This window comes from Taeniopygia guttata, chromosome 2 (assembly GCF_048771995.1).
Source record: "Taeniopygia guttata chromosome 2, bTaeGut7.mat, whole genome shotgun sequence".
NCBI classification, from domain to species: Eukaryota; Metazoa; Chordata; class Aves; order Passeriformes; family Estrildidae; genus Taeniopygia; species Taeniopygia guttata.
The window spans coordinates 72,177,795-72,196,786 of NC_133026.1; the positions used below are offsets into that span (position 1 = coordinate 72,177,795).

Consider the following 18,992-nt stretch of genomic DNA (forward strand, 5'->3'; position numbering starts at 1 on the left):
ACACCATTCAGTGCATTTCTTGCTCTAGTTGTAAATAACTTGGGACAAATTCAATTTGAAAGGTAATTAAAACACAAGAGGGAACAGAGGTTTGCTTCAGCACGGCTGTGTATCCCAAGGCTCAAAGCAATGCTTTTAAATCTTCCTTTCTTCCTGCCCTAGACAACCAAGAGATCATCAGACTCTTCATTCAACTCAAGGTAATTTGAGCACATTTTCCCATTTTCCCTTCATCGTAATATGGTAACAAGTACATAGCTTGAGCACACTTCTAGTTAATACTTCAAAAACTCCAATTACCTCTTTAGTCAAAAAAAAGAAAGTAATAGTCCCAGCTCCAGTGCTTTCCTTTTTCTAGATGATTTGAGTTCACTTGTCTTCAAAGCCAGCATCCACAAGGACAAAATCTAGTGATGTTGCAGTCATTACTTTTCCTGAATAATCACATCCTTCAGTTAGTAAAAATGCTTCTCAAGTTCTAGGAAAACACTGGGGAAATTAAAACCCCAAACACACTAGAGGTTAAAATAAGAGTGATCACTCAGGGACAAAGTCCAGATTACTGTCTGGAAATGAATTACAGATATTTGCAAGAACAAAGCTTGCAATCTCCTCCAAAACATCTTAGCACCATAAGGAAATAATGGCAGACCTGGCAGTGTTATGTCAATGGCTGGACTCAGTAATTTTAGAGGTTTCTTCCAACCTTATTGATTCTATGAAATAACTCCTTGCAAGCTCTATATGAAGGTATGTCACCACGCAGATCTTCATCTGAAATTCCAGGTTTCTCCATTTCCTTCCACATGCTCAAGTGCACACAGAGGTGCAGCAGTGTAGTTACTGGTGACAGTGACACACTATACACCTCGATGCTGCTTCTTAAATCAAAGCCCAGTGGGAAGGCTGTGCTTTGTCAGCAGGTGCCACCACAAACCAACACTTTCCAAGCCACTTTCCATTTTGCCACTGACCCAGGGTGGCTGCAGAGCTTTGAAGCCCTGCTGTGGGCAGAACTGAACACTGCAGGGAGCAAATAAAAGCATCATGATCACATCCCACACAGAGTAGCATGTAACAAATCTTAAAATTTGAGCCCCAGTTTGGTTTTTGCAGTTCAACAGGGATAGACATCCCCTAGCTCCCAAACTCTTGCCATCTGTTGCCTTGTATGCTATGAATCCTGTTTTAGGAAATTCTCTAATACAAGACTTAGTATCTGACAGAACAAAGCTTCCACAACTACCCTGAAAGCTCACTTGACAATGCCAGGACATCTGGCTAGGCATGTAATTGCCTGATGTGATGTAGACATGTATCATCCCTAGCCATCCTCCCAGAACAAATTAAAGCCCTACCTTTCAACCTTTCAGCCTTGTTCAAACAGGTTTTTCTGATATCAAGACTTTTTTTTCTTTCTACATTCTACTCAAAAATACTATGAGCACTTTCTCCCCATCTCAGTTTTTGGGCTCATCATTCAGTATGTCAGTCTCTGCACTTCCCACTCTTCTTCTGTTTGCTTGTCCCTCTGTGTCTGAGGAGCAGGGGACCAAGCACACCATTACAGGTCAAAGATGAAACAGAAAATCTCTGTAGTCGACCCACTCACATCTGCCCCACTCCCATTCTCTACCCAATTCTTCGCAGTAGTCTTTCTGGACCACCCTGCAAAGTCACTTCCTGACCTAAGGTTCTTTGTTCTCTTTTTAATGGTGTTCTGGCTCACTTGTTTCTGTTGACTTTACAGATCTTCATCACAGTCAGTATTATCATTATGGCTGTTTGCATCTTTGCATCTCAACCTACATTTCTTCAAACTCAAATCTCAGTTTACTTCCATTCCATATTTATAATCCCACTCAGTCTTACTGCACTAAGGAAGACAGTTCTGCAACCACTTATATGCAGGTAACTTAATCCACTTACACAATTGGCTGTGGTGAATTCTAACAAAACAATACAGGTGCTGCAATGTCAAGAACTGAGGCACTTCTGTTCCCAAATTTGTTAGGTAACAGAGGAAGATGACATTTTTAGAAAACTTTCATCTCTCAGGTGTCTTCATGACAGGCTCAATTCCCATCTTTTGTGCCTTGACCTAACCTTATCTATGCAAAATACCTTGCATGACACTTCCTTGCCAGAGGAAGATGTCACACCTAAACTTAATGGAATGGTTTTGTAACAGAAGTACAATAAATTTTCTCTTGTAATTCAAATTCTCAGGGCACAGAGAAAAGCACCTACCAAGACAGCGCTCATTAAACATGCCAGCAGAGCTTTATTCCTATTTCTGCACAGAAGCCTTGAACTATTTGTAAAAGATGAATGTTTTAGGTTTGAAGTCATTTGCTTTGATTTTACTATTTCAACAGAGGGGATGAGGTGCCAGGGGAAGAGAAATGAGAAAGAGGTTCAATGTGTGCAAGAACTTTAGCAGTCCACACTGTTCTACAGCCTTAGAGATGCTTAAGGTAAGTGGATACCGCTGCTCAAGCTGTCAGAAGTGCTGGGAGGCTGAGGGAAGGAAGGTCTCCCTCCTGGGGAGGGAGCAAAAGGGCGACAAGCACTGTCTTCAGAGAGTCATACTGTGCTGCAGGTCTTGAGAGAACAGCTCTGGGGAGACACAGCAGGCGAGCACAGAGGTGACGGCAGTGCTGACCCAACACAGCAACCCACAGGCCACAGATCTGCAGAGAGTCAGGCAGAAAGTGCAGGCCCTTGAACCTGGGGCATCGATCACAGGTCTGCTCTAAGTGAAAAGAGAGCCTGGAGAACAGGAGACAATCCACTTAATTCCTAGGATCAGAACAAAATAGTTTCAGCCCATCTGTTCACCTGCTGACAGGACTCTGCCCTTGTCCTAAGAGCACTGAGACCAAGCCTGTTTGTTTTCCTGATGTAGTAACACTTTCAAGGGAGAATAAATTAGAAATCTTCTGATGATTACAGGCTACTTTCTTTAATCTCTTAGCCTTAAAACAGCCAGATTTGAGAAGGGAATCTAATGTTCCTGTTCCCATTAGAACTACAAATGAAAAGGTAAAGAGAGAAGACAAGCAGTTTGTAGTAAGCCTTATAGTTGTACAAAAACCTCAACCATCCAGTCATGAAAACTGTTCACTGACTATTATGCAAACCTGGATGTGTATGCGAAGTCCAGAAATGAAAAACTTTGGAATATTTAATATAAAAGCCATGCTAAAGGACAATAGCAACCAGTTAATCAGTGCCAGGAGCAGAAGACAAAATGTCAGCAGAGCAAAACAATCCAACAAGTAAAACTTCCCCAGAAAACTCTGACTGCTGGCTGGAGCTACAGAAGCAATGACAACAATTGTAGGTCCACAAAGAAAACTAAGGATCTGAGTAAAGAAGAGCATTTAGGAAGACAAAAAAATACAATCACAGAACAACAGTAAATTATATTGTTTAAAACAGGCAATTTGTAAGCACAGTGACAGTTCTGATTAACTTAGGGAAACAGGAAAGGCACCAAAACTAAGAAATGGGCTATACAACTCCAAATACAAACTACATTTAAGTAGAGCTAATAATTTTACATTTACTTGATTTGTAGTTCTGGCTCATGCTTAAGACCTTGATTTCGCTATTTGCCAGGGCCCCATATTTAACTTTTAGGTCCCAACTAGTCCCTCAAGAACTACTTTTTCATTACTTAGTCCATATGATTGTCTGCACAATGCTTTATACAATGAAAACCTGCTTCTTAGTTGGGTCAGATGATTTGAGTCCACAAAACTATATTGGGGGTTGTTTGTTTGTTTGATTGAACTAAATGGCCCTCACTTCTCATACCACTCTAACATGTTCTCTGTTTTGTCTGTTTAATATACAAAGCAGCTGCTACTTTAAGAATAAGAGAAGAAACTGCTTAACAGCACCTGGAGGGTACAATGCCAAAGCCTGTGGGAAACAGTTCTCTCTCTATTCAGCATCTTCCTTGATATTAGTTCTGGACTGGACACAATTTACTCCTAACTCAGGCCTTCACTGTACTGGTGTCTGCTTTCCCCCAAAAAGCACAGATATGTAACAAAGTTGCCACAAGAGATGTAAATTGCCTCCCTTTTTAATGGAACTAAATTTATGTTGAAGAAGCTAATACATAGTTGGTGTCTGAGCAGAAACATCCACAAGTCTTGCTACCTCCCTCTAGCACAGGGTTTTGTTTTCTGTTAAATAGCATAAAGGAAGTAACTCACTGAAGCTGTTTTACTTATTCACAAATAAAAAAATCCCTCAGGCTAAAACAATACCAAGAACCCACAGGAGTAGCATTTTTAGAGCACTTGCTGAATCACCTTAAATCTAAAATCTCACTAAAGGAGATGGCCAGACATTGGTTAGCCAGTCCTGAATAAAGGCTTCAGTTGCTTCATCACAGCAATGCTAATACATTGTTAATACAATGCTAATACAATCTTAATACAATGCAAGCAGAAAACATATAGCAGGTTTCATTATTTCTCAGCTTTTGAATAAACGGGCTTATCTCTGGGACAAACACTGTTCTCAGAAGTCAAAAAATTTCTTCTGAAAAATGATAAAAAGAGCTGCATGTCTCATAAAGGAAAAAGTTATAGAGCAGTATTCAATAAAAGCAACCAACAATAAAATTTATGTCTCTAAGAAATACTGTCTTCTAGTATTTTAATATTATCTGTAGAGGAGAAAAGTAAGTAATATATTAAATATATATATATGTTAGAATAATTTAATAAAATTTCTTTCATACCTCTTTCTACCACACTCATTTCACTGCATACATTTCAGATAAGTGCTTGCTCGTAACTAGCTCACAGCTGCAGCACACCTTATAAAACATTTCTGAATGAAAAAGCTTCTTATAATTTGCAGCTTTTGACTCCAGCAGCTTTTGAGACAATAAATGCCAATTGTTTCTCCGACAGTGATTTGCGCTTTTTAAAACAGAATAATCACTGTGACTGACCCAGCATGGCCACAAGAGAGACAAAATTAATATTTTTCTTTCATAGCGCAATAACCCGATTGAATGAAATCCTGAGATTATCCTCATTCAGCCTTTTCAGACTAGATTTCCCAAGACAGTCTCCTATCAACATATAAGCAGAGTCACTGATTGCATTGGCTGTCTCCAGGCAGCGCCTCCAGCACAATGTCAGCCAAACACAACACTCAAAGTTGTGCAGAAAGAATGTTCCTTCCAAGCAGACTGAAAGCTGTCCATGAGCAAGAAGACAGACCTGGGAAATTGCTTGCAGAGGGACGACACAGGTTTGTGTCCCTGGTTGAGTCCTTCTGACCCTGCAGCTGCACATGCAGCCCTGAGCCAGGCACAGCAGGGGCCATCCCATGCTCAAGAGTGCAGCCAGGAAAGAGACAACAGTGCATATCAGGACCTCAACTACTGCTGCAAAAATACTTTGCTTTATTGAACCCATATGTTTCCAAGCTAACAACTGGGTATCCAATGGACTGTCGCTTCTAAGATTTCAAGATATGCAGCCCAGCTCTGTCCTGCTGCCAGACCTCTTTCTTGGACCTGGGAAAATTGTGCCATGCAGCAGCTCTGACTGAGAAGAAACTGCTTCTCCATGGGGTTTGAGCAGCAGCTGGCAGTCAAAAAGGGTTACTGCCAGGTGATTTTGAGAAGCCTTTGCAAAAGCTTTTGATGAAGGGCAGTTGCTTTTTTTCTGGAGCAGGGCAGCAGACAGGAACGCAATACTGTCCTGAAGCAAATCAACCCTTGTGCAGTCCCAAGGTTAATTTGTTACTTGGGTAGGACCATACTCCTACAACTTGGGCATAGACCTTACAGAGGAACACCCTTGTCCTGGTTTAGGGCAAATCTGGGAGAAAACCTCCAAAGGGGTTCCTCTAGAAAGCGAACTCAAGTGGCCCCTCCACTAGCCAGTTTGGGAAAATATTTCCTTGGAGAAAAGTTTATTTTATTTAACAGCCAAAGCATTCACCAGCACAAAAAAAAAAAATGAACAATATTAAACATTAAAACCTCTTGCTGCTCCAAAAGAGATGACAAACTCAGAAAGTCCCCTCCATGGGCTGCAGCTCGGCTCACTCAGTCTCTTATTAGTCCCTCTGGCGCTGGAAATGCCGCGGCCCAGACCCGGCCTCGTGGGCCACAGGTACGAGCTGCCGGTGCTCCTCTGGATGTTTAGTCCAGAGCAGGTTTAAACAGGTCCAAGGAAAAGAAAAACACAGTCCAGGGAACTTCTCTGCCTCAGCTAGCTAAAAACTAACTAAAAGCAAAGGAGAGCTCTGTCCCGCTGTCTGTCCGTGCTGCAGACAACACAGTCCAGGAGCAGGATGCAGCAGAGCCAAGTGCAGTTTCTGATAACAAACTCCGCTCTTCTTGTCTCCCCACCTTCACTCCCAGAACCAGTCTTAAAGGTGCAAAATTTATTTCTGGGCTAAACAAATAAATGGGGATATGGGCATCATAAAGTCACCCCACGACAACCCTCCATCCTCTTGCTTTGGTGGAGGGAGGTCAGACAGGATTTTGAGGAGAGCATAATAACAGCAGTGTCTCCCCTCAGAGGCTCTCCCCACACCTGCACAAAAGTGCACACTGCCCCTCTACAGGAACTCCATAAAAGGTGTGTCCAACACAAGGATGGGATTCTCCCAATGCACTCACCTCTGTGTGCAGCAGTGCTGCTGCCAGATCCAGAGGCAACCTTCCTGCACTTTCCACTGCCTCCTGCTGAACGCTACCTTTTCTCACAAATGCAGTTTATTAGAAAGTGACTGGGAGACAACTATCCTGGAAGGAGTGGGGATGCAAAGATAAATAACAGAGTAAGATCCTGTCTGTATGTTTCCTGTCCCAAAACAAAAGCAGTTAATAAAACAAGGAGCATCAGATCCCAACCGTAGCATTCAGCAGCTCTAACTCCTAAAAGGTGGTATAGGAGAGGTGTTCTGGATGTCAACTCTTGAAATATTTTATCACATAATATAAAGAACATTTACAAATGACGAACAGTCTTTTAATGTCATAGTGTCTTTTTTTTCCTCAAATACTCAAAAGCTCTTTAACTTTGAGGCAGCTTTTGTCTTTTCTAACAAAATCGCTTATAATTCTAATCCACCCCAATAATTAAAGTAATTAAATTACTCTTTTACTAGGTGACCTGACAGAACTAGTTTTGTTCTTGAAAAGAATGGAGATTAAGAGAATATTTCTTTGATAGGTATTAACACAATTCATTACAAAGCACTTCTGTCACGTTTAGTACCATAATTTATATAACCACTACTGTACTATTCAGGTTCGCAACCATTCAAAAGTACTTAAATACTTAAACAGAGCTCCTAGTTTCTATTAAGTACTCATCTCAAAAGTAATCAGATGAATTGTCAAGGAGAACATGATGAAAATTTACATTGCTTTGACCAGCTTAGCTGTTTACTTAATCATAGGAAAATTTCCATCCATCAACCATCAGCCCACAAGGACATACTACACTATCTTCACTCCACAAAAGCTGTTACTCAGCATGCATCTCCTTTCTACTTTTATTGTTTCCATTTCTTTCCAACCTTTCCTTTGGTCTCTGCTCTTGTCAGAACATAAGAGGAAGCTACAGGACCTAGCAGTAATAATACTACAAAAAGAAGGAAAATGAGAAAACAAGGGGAAAATGAAAACTTAGTAAGATGTGAGGAGCTCTATCCAGTAGAACAGAGCTATCAAAGAACCAGCAGACTCATTCTCAGGAGCACTACAAAGCACATGACTGAGATTCCTTGACTCCAGCTATGCTCTGTAACAATAAACAAAACTGTCTAAGCTGCAGATGCTCTCTGGACATTTACCTCAGACACAGAGGACATTTTCAGTAGGGGACTTTTCAGGCAGTAGCAAATGGAAATACAGGGGTGAGATGATAGGACTTTTTTCAAAACAGACTCCTAAAGGGCATCCTGGCTGCCACTACAGCCACCTCTCCCATTTAGCTCTCTCATGGCCCCTGGTCTCCAAGTTTGTTTATTGGGAAATGACTGCTACCTCAAGTATGAGATATCCTCAAACTTCTCACTTCAACATGTGTTACTGAGGGGTAAGGGTTGTGGGTAGTGTGGCCTTTTTTTCAGAAGCAAGAGTATCAGATAAGTCTGGCAGGATAGTCTGATCAGATGGGACCACGTACTGAGACTTTATTCTCCATTTCTTTTTCAGCAGTTAACCTTTATGAAAGGACTTGTTTGCTAAATACAATGAATGTATCAGCTGCTCTGTCCCAGTTCAGAGACAGGTGCACATTACAGCTTTTCTCAGCAAGTCATGAGGACCTGTGAACAACCACTTCTCTGCAGTAGTGAAGGCTGTGATCTTTAACAGGGACTACACTCCTGCACTGTGTGACAGAATTACTGAGGTTTAAGAAATTACCACCTCCAGTCAGGATGTGATGATTGACCAAAAGGTCACTATATAAAACAGCCTAATATTCATTGCTCTCCCCATTAAGCTTGAAGTCACAGAGACACTGAAACTCATCTCTTTTTCTCTGCCACTGAGGCTTGTTAAGAGCATGGCTGACGGCCAGCCATTTTGGCCCAGATCCCCAATGCAATTGCTTCCGACAGTGTAACCAACCACACACATGGTTATTTCTGCCCTGAGCTGTACATAACTGCATAGAGCAGTGGTAATCAGCTAATCAGGGCATCAACCAGCCCTCACCTGGTAAATACCCATGCAAGTAGGCCCTGAGCTGTAAATAACTGCACAGAGCAGTGGTAATTGGCTAGCCAGGGCATCAGCCAGCCCTCACCTGGTAAATATCCATGCAAGTAGGCTGGCTGCACTGTTACATGCTCCCTTCTGTGTTCGGGTGACTGGGGTCTCTTCTTGATATGCTCTTAGAGAAGTGGGCACAGGAAGGGAAGTTCAGAGGAAGTATTTCCAACAGTGGAAATACTGGCAGTAGTCACTCACTCTCACAGAAACAACAGCCCAGTACTGGTTAGAGAACATCCAGTCAATTCAGGATTGCACGGTACTACAATGTGTGTGGTACCTGCAACATATATAAAACCACAATTAACCTGATAAAAAGAAAGAGCACCAACATATGCGTGAATATCCTCCCACTGCAGTACAACAGCACAAAATTGTGCATTACTTCATCAGTGCCCAGACCCATCAATGTCTAATGGCACACAAAGTACTGCTTCAAGAGTGGAACCAGAGAGAGGAATGCATTCTGGAACCATGGGCACAAGTGATAAGAAGTGTGGCTATGCTTGATCTGGTTCTGTTCCATGGCAAGGAAACGTGAGTTTTTATACAATTTTCTCTTGACTAAACAAAAGTACTCTTTCGCCAAGCAGTCCTAGATGAGAATTCTGCAATTCTATGCTCAGCAGTTTACAAAGAACAAAGGGGTTTTTTAAATCATTTTGCTAATAGCACACACAAGAAATAGCAAAACTGAAACTCACATCCCCAGGAAGGAGTTAAGGAAAAGCAAAACACTACCAGTGGCCATCATGAATATGGCATTATGATTCACAGATGCAAAATAGAAAATGCAAAGTCAAACCAGAGCATAAAAACTGTCTAGCAGGTAAGTTGCTTTCTCGCTATCACAGGTACAGAATTTTCCAAGACAGTGGGTGTATGAAAAATACCCCAATATTTTGGAAGCAAATCCTGACTCATTCCATACCAAAAAGGCTCCCAATTAGAAAATGCCTGAAGCATTAAAGCAACTTTCTGAACATTTCAACATTTCAAGTTAGAAAGGATCCCAGAGTAGCTAGTATAAGAATGCTCAAGCCAAACAAGTAAAGCAAACAATGTGAACAGAGGACAGAATTGCTTTGGTTTGGGGGTGGCATGGTTAATTGTTTTGATCAAAGTAAAAATTATCCAGCAAATTTTAAAAGGAATGAAGATAAGTAATAATGAAACAATGAAAGAGAAGACAGTCACAAATGAACACAGCACTCTGTGAACTGAATTTGCTGTTGTAGTGTTTCCACAGACCAGTGCACTGATGCACCATAGTGAAGGTTTCCTCTCTGAAAAAGCTTCACAAGTTGCCTTTGTAATCTTAGTGTTACCATTTGAGTTATCCAATAAACAGTATGAAAAAATATTCTGATTTAATGACTCAAGAGTGGGCACAGATTGAAATTTTCTGCCCCACTGTAAAAGTCACATTGGAGCTTTCATAAATGTCAGTTTCAAGCTTTGACACAAAAATAAATACTGATGTCATTTGCTACAACTGTAGTAATGGATTATGAAGACGTGATGAGCAGATATGTGAGGAAAAGCAAATTATATGAGTTATACTGATAGTTATAGGCTGCAGGCTCAAAATATTTTCATCCTCTTTATTACTTTTGATATGCAAGATCTCTTTAGACCATTTCTAATTACTGGCGTAGCACAGCTTGAGTAGAACTGCAACATGTTGCTATGGCAACAGCAGTGGTTTCACATGTTTATTTCACTAGAACATGTTTCACCTTGGAGCTCTCCAGCTGGATTTGAATAATGGGTCAGACTTCAGAGGTGACCTGGAACTCCCAATGCCTTCAGCAGTGCTGCACCAGCTCCTACTGACAGAAAGCCTACTCCAATTGCTGCTGTGTTTTCAAGTAAAAATTGTAAAGAAGGCATTGCCCTTCCTGGAAAAGCATTCCCACACTGCAGAGACAACCTCAACGAAGGCACACACATGTGTTTGATGCAGGACAAGCACCGTACCTCATTCCTTCTGTAGATCTGTTCTGATAGTTGCGGTACAGCTGGGGGACGCCCAGCATGGCCTCAGTGAACACAGCAAGGAAGCCCAGTGTTTCCACAAAGAGGGAGGAGTCCAGCCACAGGTAAGTGATGTAACCAGTCACACCAGTGAAAGTGAGGACGCACTGCACGTAGTCTGTAAACTTGCTCCAATGCCAAAAATAGTTCAAGTCAAAATCTGCAACAGAACAGGAATGCAAAAAGAATGAAACGTATTTTCCCAACCAACTCTAAGTTAATCAGGGTGGAATTGAGAACTGGGAAGCATGAGGGAGCCACAGTCTTTGGAGGAATAGAAAATGAGAGGTAGGATTAAAAAAATAAAAATAAAACCACTAAACAAACACACTTGCAATCACCCCCCCCCCCCAAAGAAAATCCCACAAAACAAGAAAAAGAAAGATTTCAAAAACATTTTTTTTTGGGATGTTCAATAAAGAAACAAGAAAACAAAGGCTTGCAAGCTAACGAAGTATTTACAAAGATAACTTTTTAAAAGTAAGCATTTTAAAAATACCTTCTTCTATCAAACCTGGAGGAATCTGGATACTGCTCTAGTACAGCTGGCATAGGAAATGTTCCACAAAAACCTCCAGTACTAATAACAGGCCCCAAGCACTGCAGTGCAAGCTTGCTTTCTCTTAGGTCATTATCTCTGCCTTCCAAGAGCCTCAATCCAAGCTGCTTAGAAGGTCACTTGAAGTCCACTGCTCTGTTCCCTGGTGCAGTGCAGCTGCCTATGGGGAAGGGCAAGATGCCAGTGCAGCTGCTACAGTTTTACTGAGACAGGTACGAGACTGAGACAAGATCTTCCCTGGGAAAAAGCCTCTCACAGACATCATCACTCTCACTCCTAGGACAAACATTGCTCTTGCCTTTGCCAGCACCAAGGAGTGCAGTTGTAGCACCCATTTCTGCATCCATTGCAACAAAATGCTCAGCCACAGAACGCAATATCCCCTCTCGAGGGAAGGAGAGAAGAACAAGCCAACCATGGCATTTGCTTGGTACATTAACAGAGTATCATTGGAAGACACCTAGCAGTCTTATTGATGAATAATAAAATACACAACCCCATAGTGACTGACTGTATAGCAATATAACAACTTAATTTTTAACAAAAATGCTACAAAAACTGTTCATTAGCAGGTGCAGTTCCTGCCTTCCTTTCATAGAAGCACCTACTTCAGACCAACTGGACTCTCTGAACTACCAAGGTAATGAACTACTGTCCTAGCAGGGATATTACAACCAGCCCAAAGCCATGCAACACACAGCACATCACTAGAAGATTTCCATTGCTGTCATCTCAGAAGTAATTGAGAAAGCTACATAAATAGTGCCACTGCTAACTCAAGCAAGGAAGACATTGACCTCCACTGACTAACACTAAGAGAAAATTCAGTGAGATGGGAATATAGGCATTTAGCTGCCTCAGGATAGACACACCAAGTAATAGTTTTATTTTCTGCATCTCTTCATACCTTCGTATCACTATCAGTCTGTCTCTCAGACACACTTTATTCTCTTTTTAGTACTTAGCAAACCCACAGCTCAGGACATCTCCTGACTGTACCCAGCTGAATCATTTTATTTTGCCACCCAAAGAGGAAAGCACAACTGGCCAGGAGCCATTCCCAACCTGCAGCATTATCAGCCATCACCAAGAATTGAGTAAAATTACCTGAGGCAAAACCATTGTCAATGTAAATGTTGACTTTCAGTATTTTATGGTAGTGGCTCCTCAGCCTCAGACTTCAGGGACACAAGACTAAATAGAAGTTAGACCCAGTGCTGGCACAGCCCAAACCACGTGAGCCTCTTGCATTTCTGGAGCTTTGTGAAGGCCTTCCTTTTTGGAGACGAAGGGCCCATGGCCCTTCCTACCAGCTGTCACATCTGCCCTGCATACACTGTGTTTTCCTCCTGAGTTCCCCACATGCTCAAAGAGCCTTTTCAAAATACCCATCCCTGGACATCAAATCCTAAATTCCCCAGTTCATTTTCATAATAGAAATCAAAGAACTAAAACTACATTGAAGGAACAAAGTTTAGGAAGTTCATGAAACCAAAAAAGTCAACATTCCCGCAGCTATTGTGAGGCAAGCTACACAATCCATGCAAAAGCACTTGAGCATGTATGAGAAAAATACTGTGTGAAACAGGATTTCAGCTGAAGCAGAAGAACTAATTACTAGCACAGAGACTCTATTTTGCTCAAAACTATCATGATGCTGCTACATAATCTCCATTTCACTGTAGTAGTTTATAACTTCTTGTTTCTGCAATAAATTTTGCTTGGTAATATAGTTAAGAAAGAAGGGAAGAAGGGAAGAGAAGACAAAAGTGGTAAGAGCAATCATAGCTTTGGTAACAGTTTTGCAGAGAAAAGCATCTGAGTTATTGTAAAAACAGCCCAATATATAATCACTAATTGCTCTACTTAACAGATGTATTCTCCAGATGCAGAAGTCTATTCTAGGACACTAAACCTCACCACACTGCATTACAAAAAAAAAAAAAAAAAAAAGTAGAGAATGAAACACTTGACTCTCCATAATGGTTGTAGTTCCTTTAGTGCTTATCTGAACTGCCAAAATGTTTTGCCACATGATTTCTTCTTTTTAACCAAGGCTAAAGTTTACTTTTTTTAAGAAATGGCTTCAAAAACTCAGAGGGGAAAAAAGTCACACACCCATCACTTCAAGGTCTGGAAATAAACTGTGACTCATTTTTCCAAGTGGCTCCCTTCTCAAGGGGGTCCAAACACATTAGTTCTGTAATGGGAGTGATATTTTTAAAGAAATAAATGTTAATTCTACTGAATACAGTGACGGTATGTGCAAAAGAAATTTAGATACTTTAAAAAAAAGTAGTTTCTAAAAACAGAATAAAATTCACGTGTGTGCAAATCTGTCCTATTTCAAGAAGATGGGAAGAGGACACCAACCTGTGTCCCAGACCATGTCATCTGAGAACCAAAGTTATACATATTATTGCAAACATTATTCATGTTTAAATAAAAGTATGAATAATAAATATCCTATTGGGATTTTTGCTCCCCCCATCATCTCTTTTCCTTAGAAGGACAAAACAAGAAATCCCACCATACCACCATTTATTTCTAGAAAACAACTTAAAAACTATCTAATGTGGATTCATATCTTTCTACTCCCTGAAATGGGAAGTCACTGCCTGCACAGCTCACTCCATTCTGCCCAGTGAGAAATCCCTGACATGGATTTGTAACCACACTCAGCTGATGCAGTTCAAGCAGTAACTCCCAGTCACTAACATCCTGTGTGGATGAGAATTAGCATTACTGTGGTGAAAGGTACTGTATTTTATTACCCATGGCTGAGCTCTTTAAACCATTCAGTGAAATGCATTTTAAGCATGCTAATCCATTGATAGATGAGAGAGTTATGCTGGAAAATCCTATTAATGCTGGGGGAAGGAACAGCTTGGTAGGTTTTTTGTGCACTGACTGGAGAAAACTCTAAACAGCTTGAGGGTGAAGAAGGATGAGATTAAAAGACCTCCTCTGGGAGGCACTTTGCATGTCAGAGATTAAAAATGTGAAGCAGGCAGAGACAGCATTGTAAATAACAATGGTTATTACCAGTCGGGCCAAAATGCAAGTAGTAAATTCAAGATTCTGGTGTGGGATAGATGCCAAGTGACACAAAGAAGAGTCCACAGTATCAACTTTCAAGTGAGGATGACACAGAGGTCCAAACAGTTCGGTTATTTTTAGACAAGAAACATTTTATACCAAGTCAGATACCATGCCAGTTCCTTTTGGGAAAGTGAAGCAAAGACTTTGACATCCTAAAAATTATTTACTGTAGCTCTCAATTTCTCTGACTAGTTGCATCTTATTTTGTGCCGTGACCTAATTCTGTACCTACATCCTTGCACTATATTCACTTACACTTGTCCTTAAGACATTTGACCCAGCTCCTCCATTTGGCTGGTTCCTTCCCACTTTTGAGGTCAAGGAAAATCTTCTAGTTTCCACTGTCTGTCTTTGCAAGGTGGGAGAGTTTGCATTTGAGCCTTTTGTATAGCTTTGACAAAGAAATAAACTCTCTTCTTCTTATGAAGGCTCTTGGTTTTACCCTCTCTCCTACTCCTTATTGAACACCATTACATCGCAGTCACTCACCCAAACTGCCTCCCATAACTAAGCTCTTGACCCCCTGAATGAAAAGCACTGCTCACTAACTCCTTCTAAGAGCAAGCTGAGCAGACAGTCCCTACCCCTGAGTGCCCTTCTAAACAGATGACTCAGTAGTTAATCCTCCTACCCCTTGGTACACAGCTAATTCTTATGTTTTGTGAGACTGTGGTGCTGTTCAAAGGATATCCAATTTCCATCATCTGGCTGGCAACCACCGTACCTGCCCCCCCGACCTGCTCCTGCCACACACTCAAAGGAGTCCAGTCCGAGCAGTCAGATGTTCAACGCCTCCCTTAACAGCACTGCAATCCAAAACCTGGTTTAGACGCTGTGAAAGAGCCTGATAACAGTAATATATCCAACCTGGAACAGTTACAAAATGCAGTCATGGCCAGGAATTATTTCAGATTATTATCCATGGTCTGTTTCCTGTAAATCATACACACTTTGAAGATGCAGAGGACCCTCTGTGGCAACATGTGGGTCTCAGCCACTGGGCTACAGTACAACACTCTCCCCCTCATTTGCTCTTCTGCTCATCTCCAGAACTCATGGTCTCTGCTGTAAAAGGGGTTCAGCTCTGAGCTGCAGGCAAATATGCTTCTGCTCCTCATCCCAGCCCAGTTACAAGGGCAACTCTTTGGACAGCTAGAAGATGCAGACTTGTATCCCAGGCTGACAAAAGAAACTAACTCAGACCTCTCACACTTCCAATGAGTGCTCTAAGCTATACACAGCTCCTGCACTCAGCAGTGGCATCTTAAAAATAAATTCTACCACATTCTCTAAAGAGGACTTGCAAGGCACCTGCCACAAGAGGTTGGGCCCAGGCAGTAGATTCTAAAAAGAAGACTTTTACACTTCCAGTTCTTCAGCTGCAGCAAAGCCTGAGACATTTGCCTCAGGCATTATCTGTTTCCCTGGCAATCTTAATTTCAGCTGTCTCATCTAAAAACAGCAGCAGGATTGCAGAGAAGCATGCTGGCTAGCACTCCTTACCTTGCTTATTCTGAGCAACTCCCAGACAGAACCTGGCTTTTTCTGATGCAGCGTTCTGAAATTCCTGAGTACCCCACTGGGCACCCAGGAAATAACTGGGGTGATAAGGGCAGTAAGACCATGCATGACTGTTACTGCCTGATCCAAAACTTTTCTCTCACTCTCATCATACACATATCCAGCTAGGCACCCTTTCTTTCCAGAAAGAAGAAGGAAGAAAGGAAGGAGCATTACAGACAGACAGTGAGAACTGATACATTTAGATTTTATTTCCTCCTTTTTTAAGAACTGACAAGTGCAATGCTGTCTGAAGCCAGCATTTCCACTCATTGGGACTGAAAAGCGACTTGTTATCTTTCACTCATGATACAAAAGACAAGAAAGGAGAACTCAGCACGAAAAACTTCTGGCTCTAATCCAAACCACTGTCTTTTTGAAAGGACACTATCTATAAACAATGCTCTTCATCTCCATTCCTTCAGGCCCATGACCTAGGAATTTCTCAAACTCTTTAGTTTAGTTTAGTTTAGTTACTTTAGGTATCTGCTCAGCCCTGTCACTGCACTACTTCAGCATCTCTCAAACATTGCCTTCTATCTGGTCTTCATACTGACCTGTACCCAAACATTGTCACTTTTCCCTCTCTAGCCAATGCAAGATGGGAGCAAAACATTGTGGAGGGTCTTGAATCTTTACTGAAAATATCACCCCAGCCTATACCAAATAAATTACTCTCTTCCAATAAAATCCATTTTTGACATCCCTTGGCTCATACAGTGCCTTCTCTTGGCCACATCTAGACTAATGTCAGCTCATTAAAGTCACTCCTCTTAGTATCTGACTCTTCCTGAAGGCCCAGCATGAGTCCTCTAGTCAACAAAAAGTAACCAGCAGATTTTTATGTGAGAGGGGGGAAAACGGCAAATCTTAATTGCATAGAAAAAGGCTGAAAGATTGACCCATACAAACCTTGAAGATTCATACAAAGAACTTTTATTTTTAAAAGCTCAGTGGAGCTTTCAGTACTTGATGGGAGACAGAACACCTGACATTAGAAGTTCAAGTGTTATGAAACATCCTCTACATCCAAATTATCCCTATCTCCCCTCAGTTATCTTCTCTACTTTGAAGGCAAGTACCTGCCTTAGATTTCTTTGCCTTATTATAGGAAGCTTCACAATCTTCTAAAATCTTCAATGCTGGGTCTCTGTTTTGTCACATCAGGTTCATGTTTTTTCTCTCCTATCAGGATGATCACCCACTCTTTCTTCCTCCTTCTCAAAAACACTACATATAAATGGGCTGAAATTTTTTCAGCACTATCCTGCCCATCCAGGGCTTCTCACTCATATTCTGCACTGTTCCCCAGAACACACCTACAAGCATCAGCAACTGCTCTATCCTTCCCCTTCGGTTTCTGTAGGGTCCAGTCTACCTCCTCACCAAAGGTAATTAGCAATTGCCCAGTTAAGAAACATGTGTAAGTTACAACTACTTCAGAAAAATCTGACACAAATGCACTAGTACATATGAAAAAGTCAAACGATCCACACTCTATTTCTTTATACCTTGCCTTTCCCATTAATGTGCTATTTCCCTGATTTTACAGCATTCAGTTTAAGGGAACCTTTGAATACCACTTAACACAGTGGACCCCACTAGAGATAATTAGTGATAACACCGATCTTGACTATTTTGTGACCCTTAAAGAACAGCAATTTAAAAGCTACAATTTATTCTGAAAGTTTTACCCCTGCTGCTAACAACACACATGACAATAGGAATGAAAAGCTAAATCAAAATATTCATACCCTGGGCACCTTCTGTGCAGCTGACAGCCTTTGCTGTGCTATCTGCAGTATAATTTACTTTATACACAGCTTCAGTTTATGGGAGTCTCACAGTGAAGAAAAAAAAAAATGTAGAGAAAAATGCAGTTACATAAACCCACAAAATCAGGTTGACCTTTACCTCATCATTGAGAATTTCTACTGTCTTACAAAAGGATGCAGAATTGTTTACATTAGTTGTGCTGCACTGATACCAGCCCTGTCAACATTTTAATTTGTGTGTTTATACCTAAATATGCCTGCATACACGTATATGCCTCTTCCTCACAGCACTGCTTATAGATAAGCATGCAAAAAGAAAGCAAAATTATAAAAGCAAGCAGGGGAGAACAAAGATTTTTTGGTCTAATACAGAGGAAGTTTTAGCAAGTATAGTATCTGTGAAGAAGGTTCCAAATGTTGGGTTCGGAAATTGTTGGTGAATGCCAGCTGAGCTGGGAAATCCTCATGGAGCAGTACAGCTCAGCTCAGCCATCTCTGAACATCACTGCAGAATAAGTGTAACTAACCTGGGAGCAGCCAGAAGCAAACTCCTACCCCAGTCCCTCCAACAAAAAGCATGCAGAAGAGTACTCCGGGCTTCTCTTCCAAAGCATGAACATTTCTTAGGTTTCTCCAGATGGAAGATGCTTTTGAGGCAATCTTGCAGCAGGTGCAACCCCCCTACCACTGCACCTTGTGCAACATATGCTAACCAAATTCTTTGTTTTCCAAATCCAGCTGAGAGAAAGCACCAGGTCTCTATTCCTGGTGTACTAGTAGGCCAGTAAGATTAGAAGAAAAAAAGACAACAACCACCACACACATGCCAATATTGCTACAAGAGCAGGGCACCTAACTTAAGGCTAGGTATATCTAAATCAAGGTACTTAGAGCACTGTATTCTCTCTGTAAAGATTTGCTTCCCCAGTAGCATCAGAACTGCAACTCCCTACTGTGTTACTGCTACTCTTGCCTATTCAGTATAGAAGTCTCTTCTTTCTGTTCCAGTGTATTGACTGTTCTTCTTAGTCACTATGTCCATAGATAGTCTCAACAGCACGCAAAAGTGGAAATTATGACCAATGAAGGAAAACAACCTAACAGCTAGGCAGATCAAGGGGCTTGGAAAGCCTCTGGAATAACACAGCTGTGGCCCAAAGGATTCAGTGCTACAGAAATA

The 18,992-nt window shown here is 41.3% G+C and overlaps 1 protein-coding gene across 12 annotated transcripts in view; it reads right to left on the reverse strand.

Annotated features, from left to right (window-relative positions):
* SLC66A2 (solute carrier family 66 member 2) overlaps positions 1–18,992 on the reverse strand; it is a 100,462-nt gene that overhangs the window by 45,736 nt on the left and 35,734 nt on the right. For 8 of the 12 annotated variants that reach the window (XM_041714614.2, XM_072924205.1, XM_041714612.2 and 5 more), the window contains one exon: positions 10,760–10,976. In XM_041714614.2, coding sequence (XP_041570548.2) covers positions 10,760–10,976 — 217 coding nt within the window. Of the gene's footprint in view, positions 1–6,670; positions 6,797–7,631; positions 9,060–9,778; positions 10,612–10,759; positions 10,977–18,992 lie in introns of those variants that run through there. The other 4 variants (XR_005979600.2, XM_041714615.2, XM_072924202.1 and 1 more) reach the window with 4 other exon arrangements.